At 33.7% G+C, this 13,687-nt stretch overlaps 1 protein-coding gene across 6 annotated transcripts in view; it reads left to right on the top strand.

Annotated features, from left to right (window-relative positions):
• The window catches only part of LOC117788350 (calcium-transporting ATPase type 2C member 1), a 57,984-nt gene that overhangs the window by 30,233 nt on the left and 14,064 nt on the right, over positions 1-13,687 (top strand). Inside the window, exons 1-2 of one of the 6 annotated variants that reach the window (XM_034627100.1) lie at positions 10,066-10,318; positions 11,535-11,866. The exons of 2 other annotated variants lie outside the window; for them this stretch is intronic. In XM_034627100.1, the coding sequence (XP_034482991.1) occupies positions 11,843-11,866 (24 nt within the window). In that variant the 5' untranslated portion in view covers positions 10,066-10,318; positions 11,535-11,842. Of the gene's footprint in view, positions 1-10,065; positions 10,319-10,637; positions 10,741-11,534; positions 11,867-12,026; positions 12,090-13,687 lie in introns of those variants that run through there. 3 more of the 6 variants (XM_034627099.1, XM_034627101.1, XM_034627098.1) reach the window with 3 other exon arrangements.

Below are 13,687 nucleotides of genomic sequence, written 5' to 3'. Positions count from 1 at the left end.
GGTACAACTGAGGTTTCTGACTTAACGAGTGCATTCAACAGGATATGGAGGCGTGGCAGAGCCACAGCAAAGGACAGTGGACGGTGTGGGCGTGGTGGTGCAGTGCGGGGCGGTAGATACTGCCAAAGGCGACCATTAAGTGTGCATAAATTTCCATTTTACACGAAGAGAACAAACACATGCATATAAATTCCGTTCAGCCTGCTATGATAACTGCACGCACATGTATAAGGAAAGAACATACAGGATATACACACACACTAGCCTGCACTCAATTATATGTAAATTATCAGTCTGCATTGCGCTCTTCAACTGCAATGTTCTGCAATTTCCAATTTCATTTCCTCCATTCACATTTCTCTCGCCATATGCTCCCGTCACTTTTATTAACTTTTATTATTCAATAATTTCAACAAAATTAAATATTCAATATTAACACTCTCTCTGCTTTCCTGTTATGCCTGAGTGTGCTTTTGTCTGTGTGTTCAATTTCACGCCTCTCTCACGGAATCAAATAAACTTTGAATTCCCTACCAGAGGACGTTCAATTTTTTCATGAAATTTTATTAAAGAACATAAATTTTCTTGCTATAAATTATAAATTCTAAAACATTATTTATCGCTGACAATATACAGTCCTTATTTTATATGCAGATATTCTTTCTTTTAACAATTATTGCTGAACTTATCGCAATTCATAGAGTATTTCAAACTCCATGTTCGACACTTAATACTGTTCACTTTTTTTGTTTTTCGAATTTTACTTGTCGCTTTGCTTTTGCCAGTTTATTATATAATTTTCTGTGTGTCGCACGCGGCGTATACGTAATTTATCTAGACAACTTCTATAGCTGCTGCTGCCTTTCGAGCTGATTTCACTTCCGTTTCAGCCAACAATTATTTGCCCTATGCAGTTTCCACGTTAGCTGTGAGAAAAAGTTATCGGGAACTTTGTCAATATTTTTTGCAGTTTTCTATACAATTTTTTCCCCTTTTTTCTAGTTTTCCATTGTCTGCTGCTAAAGTTTCTCCTCGTCGTTGCTGCTTTGCACTTGAAAATATTCTTAATTAATAAAATTTACTGTTTAGAGAGACTTTATTTCACACTGCTTTCTGTAGTTCGTTTATAGTATTCGGTTCTCTAGACTTACTAAGCTGGGAGTTTTCCTTTCAATTGCATTGAAGTGAGCGATTGTAATTCTCTTTTCATTTTATATGTCTATTGTCTGTCTAAAAAAACTGTAATTACTCACTAGTTTATGACGGTTTGTCGTTTTGTCAAATTTTTCAATTGAATTCATTTCTATTTGTAAATGCAAATTATCAGATTAGATTTGAAATAAAATGGACTGAAATAAATTAAAATGATTGTTTATTATTTGAAATCGCCGGTTTTAATTTGATATGAATATAGAATATATTATATAAATATATGTTATATGCATATATGTTATATGCATGTTTAAAGACAAATTCATGAAAATAATTAGTTTTTCATTAAAATTCTCAAGCAATGCCACATTTTATAAAATATTCAATAACTTTAGCAAGTTTTTATTTATTTGTAACTTAACGAGTTCTTATAAGCATTCGGTTTGCGTCTCATGTGGCATTTTAGACTTGCTATACCACTTAAATATATATTTTTATACATTTAATATAACCCCGTCGCACGGTTGCAATTTACATGTCTGTTTCCCACATGTGTCGTCTGAATAGTCACTTGAGTGTCACGCATTTGGTTTTGGATATTCCAACTGTGTTTCAACTGTGTTCTAACTGTGTTCCGACTGTGTGCTCTACTAGCCTTTGGCACATACATTGAAAATAAATTTGAATGCCACGTCTATTAGTGCCGCTTGCCTTGCTCGAACAACCAGCTACTCCTTCGTCCCTTCATGCCACATTCATGCTGCACATCTAATGAAGCTTGCAACCGACAATTGCAGCAACAGCAACAAAAGCAGCAGCGAACATGCAACCCAAAACCGGGGAACAACAATTGTCGTCTGCTTTGCATTTTTCAGGCAACTTCGTTTAGCATTTTGTGTTATCAACGTTCGTTGGCAACAGATTGCCACAAAAATTGACAAGGGGTAAAAGAATTGCTTGGGTGTGGTCTATGGCTTGATTTGCATTGGCAGCACTTTGTCGAGTCCGCTCAAAGTGCAATGACACTAGCTGAAAGCTGCAGACAACTGCAGAACTACATGAAAAAAAGTTACAAGGAAACATTCTTAAACTTAGAGTGAATTCATTAAAGCTTATTAAATTTTTTTCGTAATTTATTTAGTCGGAACTCCAGTGAATTTTGATCTACAATATAATCTTTAATCCGTTTCCTTAAATTGTTATCGTAAGTTTATTCATTTATTAAACAAACAAATTAATCTTTATCGATTGACATGTGTTTCATCTTGTAAAAAGCTTTAATTTCTTTTAAAACTTTCAGAGCTCTTTTAACATTAAATAAATATGCCTTTGGTATAAAATTAAATTCAATAATTTGCAAATTGTTTGAGCTTTAATCTTAATATAAGCATTAAAGCTTTTTATGTGCTTTCAAAGCTTTAAGTACTGCAGCTATGTTATAGGTAGGAACGTTTTCAGCTGGTGTCACTGGAGCTTTCAGAGCATAATGCTATTTACAGCTTTGCTGCCATGCGGCGTATGCGCAATATGATATTATGCAGCTATCTAGTTAAGCTCTGCCAATGCATATTTTATATTATTTTAGGGGACAACGTGCAGCGCACACGAAGAATGTTAGTGTGTCTTACACTTTATATGTGTGGCATGCAATGCGTGTTGTTGTCGCCTCCCTCTCTCTCTCTTTCTCTCTCTTTTTCTATTTTTCTTCTATTCTTTCTATGTGTGTATGCGTGTAAAGACCAGACTGGCATCGTCTGCAACGAGACTTGAAGCCATTTTTATCTCGTTGCGGCTCTCGAGTGTCAAAGTGAGTTCAACACCATTCCATGTGGCAGCCCTGGGACAAATCCCCCGATAGCGCTGGAGGCGCTGCAAACTATTATAATGGCCTGCCTGCCTGCTTGGGCAACTTTACGATTTCTTTTCTTTCTATATAAAGTGTTGTATAGAAATTTGTTTTAACTTCCCTCCCCCTCAAACTCAACTCGCCTCAGACACACATGACAGCGAGCAAGGACAACGACGGCGACGGCGTTGCATATAGCAAATATTTGAGGCATTCAAGATTTATTCGTTTCCATTGCCTGATGCGGAGAGGAATCTTCCCTACAGGGCTACAGGGTAAATCGGCTGTAGTATCTTGTGATTGCTACGTCGAGTACTCGCACTCCCGTTCACTTAGTTAGACGCATTGTGGAGTATAACCCTCAGCGCTCCCCTCTCTCTCTCTCGCTCTCTCTCTGTTCTCCCTTCCATCTACATATGTAAATGCAATCCATTATTGTTTTTCGCTTTGTAGACTTAACGTTGAGTTCAGTCTGTTTGCCATTCGATAGGATAGTTTGTACAGCTTTAAGCATCGCATTTATCTGTTTAAATTCTAAAAAAATATTGCACATGGAAAAACCGAAAGAATAGTTGTGCGAGTGTAATTATGACATTGTGAATACAAGTGCTTGCAATTGGAGGTCTGCCACATGGAACTCGAAAGGGAAACGGGGAAAAATAACCAACATTCACTAGACAGCTGAGTGAGAATTAAAATGTTGTCTAATCGATGTCTATTCAGCTGAACATGCTCTACAATTTTAAAACAAATATAAGATACTGTCAGTAAACTCTTTTAAAAAAATTTGAGAATTTCTAACAAAAGAGAATAAGAGTTTCTTTTAATTAACATACTTATGACCTAAATATATTTTAAACACAAATAGGTTAAACAAGGAAATTACGGAAAAAATTAAAAAAAAACTATATTTCTTAACCTAAGAACATTTCAAATGGACATAAGATAAAAGCTGTGCGCTAAATGTCAAATTCATATAAAAAATACTGTTGCTAAATTAGCTAGATAAAATTTTATATGGATTTGACATTTAGCGCACAGCTTTTATCTTATGTCCATACCTAGCTTTAAGTAAAAATAATTTTGAATGAAGCACACAAAATTCAAAATTTAATTGCCATATAAGAATAGAATTTTTTGTAAAAATATTGCAAATCAACTTAAATATAGAGTGGTTAGGTTAGGTTACGCAAAAGTAGTTTTACAGTTACCGCTTTACCTTCAAGAAATGTCAGCTCTTTAAATGCACCTAACCTCACTATTCCGCTCCCTTTATAACGAAACCGCGGAGCAAAAAAGTGTCGTAAAACAGCGAAAAATTCAAAAATGTATTATGCCATGCATAAAATGCAAACAATAAGTAAGAGGAAAAAAGAATATAAATAAAAAGTGAGCTGCGAAGAATGGCAACACTTAAAACTGTGAAAATCTGGCCAAAAAAAGCAGCAAGAAAGTTTCATGTAATTGCCTGGCAGGCAGGAGCAGACCCGCATTTAAAGGGATTTTTGTTTTGGGGCAACAATGCGGCGAATTTCCACAATAAATGCAAGCATGCTTTGCACATATGCTATGTACTACTACAGTTTACTATACTATATACAAATATATATATATATGTATGGAAACCATTAAATTGTTAGGCAAACCTCGTTGAAGCATGAAAATCTGGCAAACATTTTGGAGCTAAATTGGATTGGCAAATCAAAGCGTTGAATTTGTTGGCATTTGCATTTGGATTTCGCTCTGAATTTGAATTTCAATTGGGATTTCAGATTGATTTCAGAGCCTACAACTAGTAAAACATGAAGACAAGTAAACTCATTCCTCAGTTTTGGCCATGCTTTGTGCAGGCTTTTCATTGTTGGCTCAACTGCAACTTGAGCTGCATTTAATGATCCAGAAAATGTTAAAATTACCACAATGCCACAAACAACATGTGATAGGGTATTTTGCTTGTTCCAGGCCCGGCACAATGCATTAGTACTTGTATAAGCTGCTTAAAAGCCATAAACCATGTTGAAATCTGAGTTAATGCAATGGGAGTAGCCAACTAGAACATTTAATGGCAAGTGCTTAACTTCTATTTTGGTTTATATTCATTTCATAATTAAATTAAATGAAATCTTTGTTAATTCAAACGTTTAGAAATTCATATAAATATTAGATATATTGTTTACTATGAGTTTAGGTTAATACACAGATTGTCTGCGAAACTCTAAAATTTTGAGTCACAATTACTGATTAGATAATTATAGTTTAGCAAGTAATTGTTTTGACAAAGTAAAAATTTTTCTTATTTGTTTTTTTTTTTAAATGAGTTAAACATAATGAATGTAATCAATTTTTTTTTTAACTTGTTCTTAGAAATACCATTTCTAAAATAAAATTAGAATGAAAGTAAATAATTAAGAAACTGAATTTTGTCGTCAAAATAAAATATGTGATTTTTTTTTTTTGCCAAACAATTTCTGAATTTTTATTACTTTTATGTAAACATTTTTCATTTACGGTCAGGATAGGTTTAAATAAATTCGTTAGAAATAGAATTGAAATGAATATATTACTATAAATTGACTTCTATAAAAATGACTTGCTGACTTTTGGTCTTTTTTCGATTTACGTTTCATTTTAAATGAGGAGTCATTCTTCCGAATTATGGCATGATTCCAATTTACATAGATTTCATCTAGTCATCGCTTGATATCTTTAACGAGACTATTTGCTCATCATTATCGGCAGCTTTCTCCCCTTAGCATTTGAAGCCCTTTCATTGAATGGCAAATCATTTTATCTCACTTTTTTTTTTTCTGTCGTGCTCTTCACAAATTTTGATTCTTTATGTGCATTTTCTCTGCATTTCCGTGTAGCTCGTTAGACATTTTCCAGCTTAAAATTTGCGTAGTTTAGGCCACGGATGCTGCTGATGCTTCTGGTGTTTTAACATTTTTCAGTTTTTACACGACATTTGCTACGCAAACAAAATAATTCAAGGGCCGAGAGCAATCCATGGCCACCCTCATCCGCACTTAGGGTCCGAGAATAATAGCCGCACTTGCTTTGCCATTTGTTATACCCAATGGGAGAGGAAGAGATTGAGGGAAATACGAGATGGAGGGGCAGTTTAGCTGTTGACCATTAAGTAACGCATTGGGTTCCACGCTGTACGTCGGAGTTTTTGGTTCATGTTAACGATTGCAGTCGGATGATGTATGCGTCTCGTCTAGCAGCCATTTTTTGTGATTTACTAGCTAAAATTGTGAGAGATGCGATGCTTTTGCTTGGATAACAAAGTTTTCAACTCTTTAAGAGGTTACTTAAGCAGAGATCTAAAATAATTAATCTACAATCATATCCATTACTGTTCAGTTAAAGTAAGACACGTTGAAAGAAATTTCAGTTAAATATTTACGAATGCTCTTTTGTTAGAGATCACTCAGCTTTTGACTTAAGCTTAGCTGTACTAAAAATGACTTAGCAGAAACTAAGGTGCTTTTAAAATAGCTTATTTTAGTCAATAATATAAAGCTTTTTTATAGCTATTATAATTTTTTATTTTATTTAAATTTATTAAGAATTGTATATTTAAGATTTAAAATAGCTTTTAAAATACTTCAAAGCATGACAGTGCATTTAATAAAACTCGCTCGAAGCTTTTGATGTACTTCTAATGCAGTTTTAATTGATGTGTGTTTACATTAGTAGAGCACATATTTGACATACACAGTTTGGAATGAATTCTCATTGATTGAGTGTCGCAAATGAAATGCCTTCCTCCTTTCACACATTTTAAATGCGGATGTGCTTGTGAATTGACAAATAGCTGCCTATGAAAAGCGATGCCGCATAATTTGACCAAGTTGATGTGATGAGCTCAACAGAGAGACAGACAGACAGGGCAGAGCAAGACAGGGAATAGACAGTGAGGGAAGACAGGCAAAAGAGACCAGCTGAAAATTGAATGGAATCGCACAACAGACGACGTTGATTCGTTGAAGTGTCAACGGAAGCATTCGAGTGTGATTTTTGGGTTTGAAAATCAAATTTCAGCATTGCCCTGATGTTTGGCCAATACAACAACGAAGCAGGACAATATGAATCTAGCTATGACCATGGCATTTTTTGGCCAAGAGCAAATAAACAATTTCAATTTCGAGTGTCCAACTGATTGCAATTATTGAACTAGAAAATGCTCGACAACTGTCAATAGAAGAATAGAAGTACATTCACATCCACATAAACCCGACAATTTCTTTCTCACTTCACTCTGATTGTCAGGATGTGGGTGTGTGGGCTGAGAACAGGAAGCTGAGAGTTTAATTTGCAGATTTCAAACAGTTTAAACACTCTGGACGCAACGAGTGTGCTATGCTCATTATGACCATAAAATATGTATGCCAATTAGACGCCAGTTAAGCCACAATTTGTGGCTTGCAGGCTGGACAAAAGCAAATCCCTTACCAAGTCACAAATCTTTAAGCCGTTCTGCCGACAGTCGTATTCAGACAAACATTATTTTACTGTGGTTAAAGCATTGAAAAGAAGCTTTATATCAAATCAAATATTCTATATTTTTGTATTCTATTAAATAAATTTTGTGACTAAAGTAAAGTTTTAATTATTAATAAAATAAATTCATGAAACTAAATTAAATAAGTCTATCTAACAACTTACAACGAATGTTGAACAATCGCTGGAATTTTAAAGTCCTCCATGCTTTATAGATTTTATACAAATTTTTAGCTTTTTTTGTATTAAATTTTAAACAATTTATATTTATTTCATTTTTATTATCTTATCTTTTTACTTACGTAATACAATTTTAATCTTTGTGTCGACTACTCCAAATAATAATAAGATAATTAATAATGATTAAATAAGTATCTTAACACCTTATAGACTGTAAAGAAAATCCCATCTGATTTTAATCAATTTAGATAATTTTATGAAAAGTAAATATGTGTATAGTAATTGTAATTTTATCTTAGCTATTTGAGCATAACACTATAATCATAAGAAATGAGTGAGATGGTAAATAAATATAATTTTCAAATAACTTTTAATTCTATTTTGATAGAATGGGTATAAATTAATCATTTTTTCTGTATTCAATTTATTGCATTAGTTTTAGATTTCAGTGCTGACTTTTAGCTTAAATTCAGATAGCGAGAGTACTTTTTATATATCGATATTATTTCTTATATTTTCTATTATATCAAATAATGAGTCTTGTTGTAACATCCTGTGTATTATTCACCACTGTGCCTCTTGCCCAGGTAGTTGATGCCGGAAATTGTTGCAACTTCTCTTGCTATGCTCAAAGCATTTCCAAGTTGCTACCAAAAACGTCTGCAACACAAGTCCAACTGCTGCTTAACTTGTCTTTCCTTTTGCCCCCTCAAGGTACGAGTATCCTGCAGGATCTTTAGTAAACGACGTAAATTAATAATGACTCGCAAGAAGCGCCAACAGTTTGCGGCAACTTGTTTTGAGCTCACCATGCTGTCTTGTTATTGTATCCTTTGTATATCTGTGTGGCAAGCAGGTGGAGTTGCTCTTGGTGTGCAACAATTGTGGTATCCAAGACCAACTGAGAATCCTCTGTCAAGGTAGCATCATTAGTCAAAGCTGTTTTCCGCTCAACAGTAAGAAAACTTCCTCATCAAAAGCTTAACATGAAATAAGATTGTAAAACCAAGAAAAAAGAAACAACTCTGCTTTAAATGAGATGAGTTAGATTGGAGTTGGGTTAACTTACCTGAAGTATCTGAGTTGATTAGCATGATTACAATTTTCCTAATTATTTGCCCACTCAAAGAAAGTACGCAAGCAGCCACAGAAATTTCTTTTTGCATTGGTTGTCAGGCAAAAACTGTTTACAACTTTAATCAACAGGTGTTGCCTTATTACCAAGGCTGACAAGCGACGGAAAACCGGAAAAGGTTGAAATATTTTTACAAAACTCCAAATAAAGGAGTACTCTGCAATAAAAAAATATATAACAGAATCAAAAGAGCATTTGTTCACGTCTTTCGATTTTCAATTCACAATGCTCCATTCTTAAAGCTTCACTTTTTATTACTCTCTTATGCAATTAACAAGTTAATCCCTGAGAATCTCAAGTTTTTCCCATTGAAAAACGTGGCGCCTATTAGTTTATGACCATTATTGTATTATTGTTGTGTAAATAACGTCGTAATAGACCTGGCAGCGGCTTAAAAGATACAAATCTACAACACATGATTGAGTTGACGATTGTCTAACATTACGAATTTGCATGCTAATTAGAAAGTCAAGCGGAACAATAAAAATTTACGCTTGACGGAATAAAAATACCTAATATTTTGCTAATTAAGTAATTTATGATGCCAGAAAAATTTTAATGAAATCTAGCGGATTCCCATATTTTCATATGTACATATTTAAGTATGCCATTCCGATAGGAGTGATTACACTGCTTTGCGGATACCATTTTATTATCAGTTGAACTTGACCCACAGACACTGCTTCATTCCAGCTAAGCAGTTTCACACATTCCACATCCCATTCCAATCAGATTATTGGCAAGGCAGCGACGCAACGCGTCGTTCTCGACATTGAGTATCAGACCGTTCCAAAGTCGCATCGTTCCCGCTGACAATGTGCTTAGCTTTCGCATATGTGTGTATTTCTGATCTTGCATACGTTTTCAATGAATATATCCGCTCTCTCTTTTCAACGAGAGTACCTCTTTTTTGCATTTTCTTTTGCTGCTGAGTGCTCTCTGAGCGGCATTCTTTTGCTCGTTTGCTCTTGCTCTTTTTCAATAAGATACTAATTGGATTTGACATAAATACAGTTAAAATTAAAACTATTTTATTTAATATAAAAATAAAAATTATTTTAAAATTTTTTTATTCTTTATTTCTTTTATTTTAAATACAAACTAACTTTTCGTTGCCACTGTTTCATAACTTTTGCAGCTCTCTTTGGCCGCTTCGATTGCGCTACTCACTCAGTCACTCACTCACTCAAAATTGCGCGCATTTTTCTTGCTGCTACGCCCGCTCCCTATGTTGCTTCTCTGTCTCTCTCACGCTCCAGCCGCTTGCTCTTGACAGGTCAGTTTGGCCACTCAGTCTGCAATTTGCCGCCGTTGAGTTTTGTACACGTCGCCTTTGTTCGTCGGCTTATTCGTCATTATACATTGGGGTGACTGTGTGGTGCAGAGTAAAAAAATCAGCAGTTAAATAAAGAAAAACAAAAGAAAGTGCATTGCAAATCGAATTGAAATAAAATTGAATTCTAAGTGCTTCAAGTGGCATTCCATATTCCATTTGTTGCGTGAGTAAAAAAAACAACAGCAACGCGCGCTCTCTTTCCTCTCTCTCTCTCTCTCCCTCTCTCTCTTTCTGGTTTTATCTCTGTCTAAGCGCTCTTCATATTGTTTGTGCCGCTTTGTGTTGTTGCGTTTTATGTTGTTGTGTCGCTTGTTTTATCTGCCTATTTCTACCTGTCTGTGTACATACATACATACATACATACCTATCTCTCAGTCATTTATCACAAAAACTCCCATCAGAGAATTCATCAATTCAGTTTTCTAGCTTCGTTGTCTGACAATTTTAAATTATTTGTTTAGTCGTATTCAAAGCGTTTCAATCGAAGCGCCGGCAAAGCTCTCTTAAAACCCCAATCCGAAATATAAGATCATAATATAAAGTACATTTTGGCAAGTGTGAAGTGAACTATCTCGACAAGTGAAAGTGTGTTAAGATCAACACGATTTAAACAACAGCAGGAAAACAATAAACTCAGTAATCTGTCATAGTCACCCGCAGAATAATAATGGCCACGTTATCGTTTTTCTAATATACTGTAGTACTTCAAAGCGAGAAGAAAATGAACAATAAAAATATGCAGACATATTTCTTCTGAAATTTGACGTCATTGCAATACGTTCCATACTTGTGTATTGTGTTTGCATCTGTGTTTCAGTCTTCCAACTGGAGTCGCAATTCTCTTATTGGCAACATTCTTCGTGGCATGTTTTGATTCAGTCAGAACAACAACAACAATATCATTCTGTTTACCTCGTTCTCCACATTGCTAAAGAACCGAAATACCAAAGACATAATGAATAAAGTTACCAACCAGATGTGCTTATAAATAGCTAACTACATACAAACAGAGATACTTAAGTACTTTGGTATGTATGTGAGTATTGAGAGCTGTCAATGACCCACGTTTTCTGATTTGATTTTCATACGTGATTTTTAATAAAAATCTTATCAGGGGAAATTTATTTCAAAACGAAAAGGTATTAATGAAAACAGGAACAAATCATTATTGTTATCTCAATGTCCGGTAACATTTTGTGAATTGAGTAATTGGAACACAGTTATGACCTTAGTTGTTGCCAATTCTATTGTTGATGAAGGACTGATCATATGCTTTTGTTGACTATTTCATTATTCATCAGCATAAGTAACCTTAAACATGCCTAAGCATATTAATTAGTTTAATTTAAATTAATGATAATCTATCATTATCTTTATAGTATTGTTCTCAAAGAATCGTCATTGTGTAAAATATGGAAAAAGCGAATATAATATACGAGTTATTAAAATAATGTTCATGTTTGCATCTCGTGCGTGACGAAAACTCTCACAACAAATAAATAAAAAAAAATAAAAACTGATAAATAAGAAAACTTGCAACGGAACAAAATACTAAAGTATATTAGTTAGTAGAAAAGATTTGATTACCGTGCCAAAACACTTGTTAAATGTCGATTGAGTGGGTTCGGCACCCACACTAAATGATAAGAATTCACCTCATCGACGTCATCATCTTTGCTTTATCAATATGATAGTCATCAATACGTCCGATGTAAGTGGTATTTATTGTTGTTGTTTTATTATTAACGTTATGATAATTATAGTAGTTTTATGTTACTTTTTATTGTGGTTATGGAGCGTGATTTCTTCAGTTGAAATGGTGTTGGCTTTTAGTACAAATTATTATGTTTATCTTTAGTGCTTTATTTGCAGCAAAGTTTAGAACGATGCGAAGAACAAGACGTGCTATTAGCATATACATTGATGATGATCAGGTATACGATACATATACATATGTACACATCTAAAAGCATTTTGTAAACGTCCAGTTCCTCGTAAATCTCTGGGGAACCACTTGGAATTATCAGATCCCCCTTTGATAGTATCTGCATTAAGCTTGCTTGATTTCAACTATAAATCATTAAGTTTATATATATACATATTTTTAGCATTTTTAATCAGTTGTACAAATCATTATGACCCAAGAACTGAGGCTACTAAAGCGTAATAAGTTAATGTCGTTGTTAATATTATTTTTGTTATATAAATATTTTAATGAGAATTTCATGTACAGTTCTCCAGTTAATAGGATCGGAACCGGCTGGTACTGTTTGAAATTTATTATATTTATTCTGTATATAACTATACCGATCACTTGGCAATTTGAATGCATTGAAAGAATTAAAATTAAAAAAAAATAAATATCGATTACTATTTTATTTGATTTTATAATCAAAATCTTAAAAAAATCAGTACATAAAAATTGAATTTAATTTGATTCTAAATTGTATATTAGTTAATTTTTATCATTTTATGTATTTGTTTTGCTTGTGTAGATTAATATTAACATATTTCAATCTGATGAAAACATTTTCTATGAAAGATTGGAATTCTAGACAACTATAATTTCTGAAAAATTTTAATTTATTAAGGTCTATACATGCAGTTGTGTTATTGTAAAGTTAGTGATTTGCATATGTAATTAATATTAGTTGATAAACTAGTTGGCTCATACATGTTTCTTACCGTAGTAAAATCGCCATGCTTACCATATTAATTACAAGCACTTAAGAAAGTTATTTTTTAACACCCATTACAGTATTCTTTACTAACCCAACAATTCCCTCAATTCGGACTAAAACGCTTTCAAACTTAACAAAGCTCCCAAAACTAGAAACATGTTTACCTTTGTGCACTGCAAACTCCACAAGCGACAACTTTTGAACCACTTTTCGATGTTTTTTTTATTTTGTCTCTTTTTGTTGTAGTTGTCAGAATTTGAATACATAAACAAACTATTACAACAGAGGGAAGTTGCAACCAAAGGTGAATGTAGGCCAACGCAAATGGAGTTGGGACAAAAGAAGTAGAAGAAGAAATATAATAAAAAACCTGTCAGTTGGAGAATGTGAATTGTTTGAGGTGCAAGTTCAGTTTGATTTGGCACAGAAATTCATTGAGTAGATAAGTTGATCCGTATTAGTTTTTGTCAGTTTTTTTCTGTTTTGCTATTATTTAAAATTAACAAGTAGCCAGCAGATAAAACAATTTTATGTGCCGCTCGACTTGTTGATGAGTAAAGTCCCCAGGGAGAAGAAATAAATCTGTTGAAAACCGACAAATGAAATTGCGAATTTCAACGCAATTTACTGTCCAAAATTGAGTGAGTGCTCTAAACGAACTGACAGTTAGACAGATGGACAGTCGAAATGGTTCAGCAAATTATAGAATTATACTTGTGATTTGTGTGCATAGTATTTAATTAGTGGCCACAGTGAAATTTATACGCTTAAATGATGTATGAATCCAGAAATAAAGCAAATTAATTTTAACTTCATCTCCCGCATATATGTATGTAAATACTCTTTAATGA

This window comes from Drosophila innubila (assembly GCF_004354385.1).
Source record: "Drosophila innubila isolate TH190305 chromosome 3L unlocalized genomic scaffold, UK_Dinn_1.0 0_D_3L, whole genome shotgun sequence".
NCBI lineage: Eukaryota > Metazoa > Arthropoda > Insecta > Diptera > Drosophilidae > Drosophila > Drosophila innubila.
The sequence above is the reverse complement of the archived record's forward strand: the minus strand, read 5'-3'. Positions and strand labels throughout refer to the sequence as shown.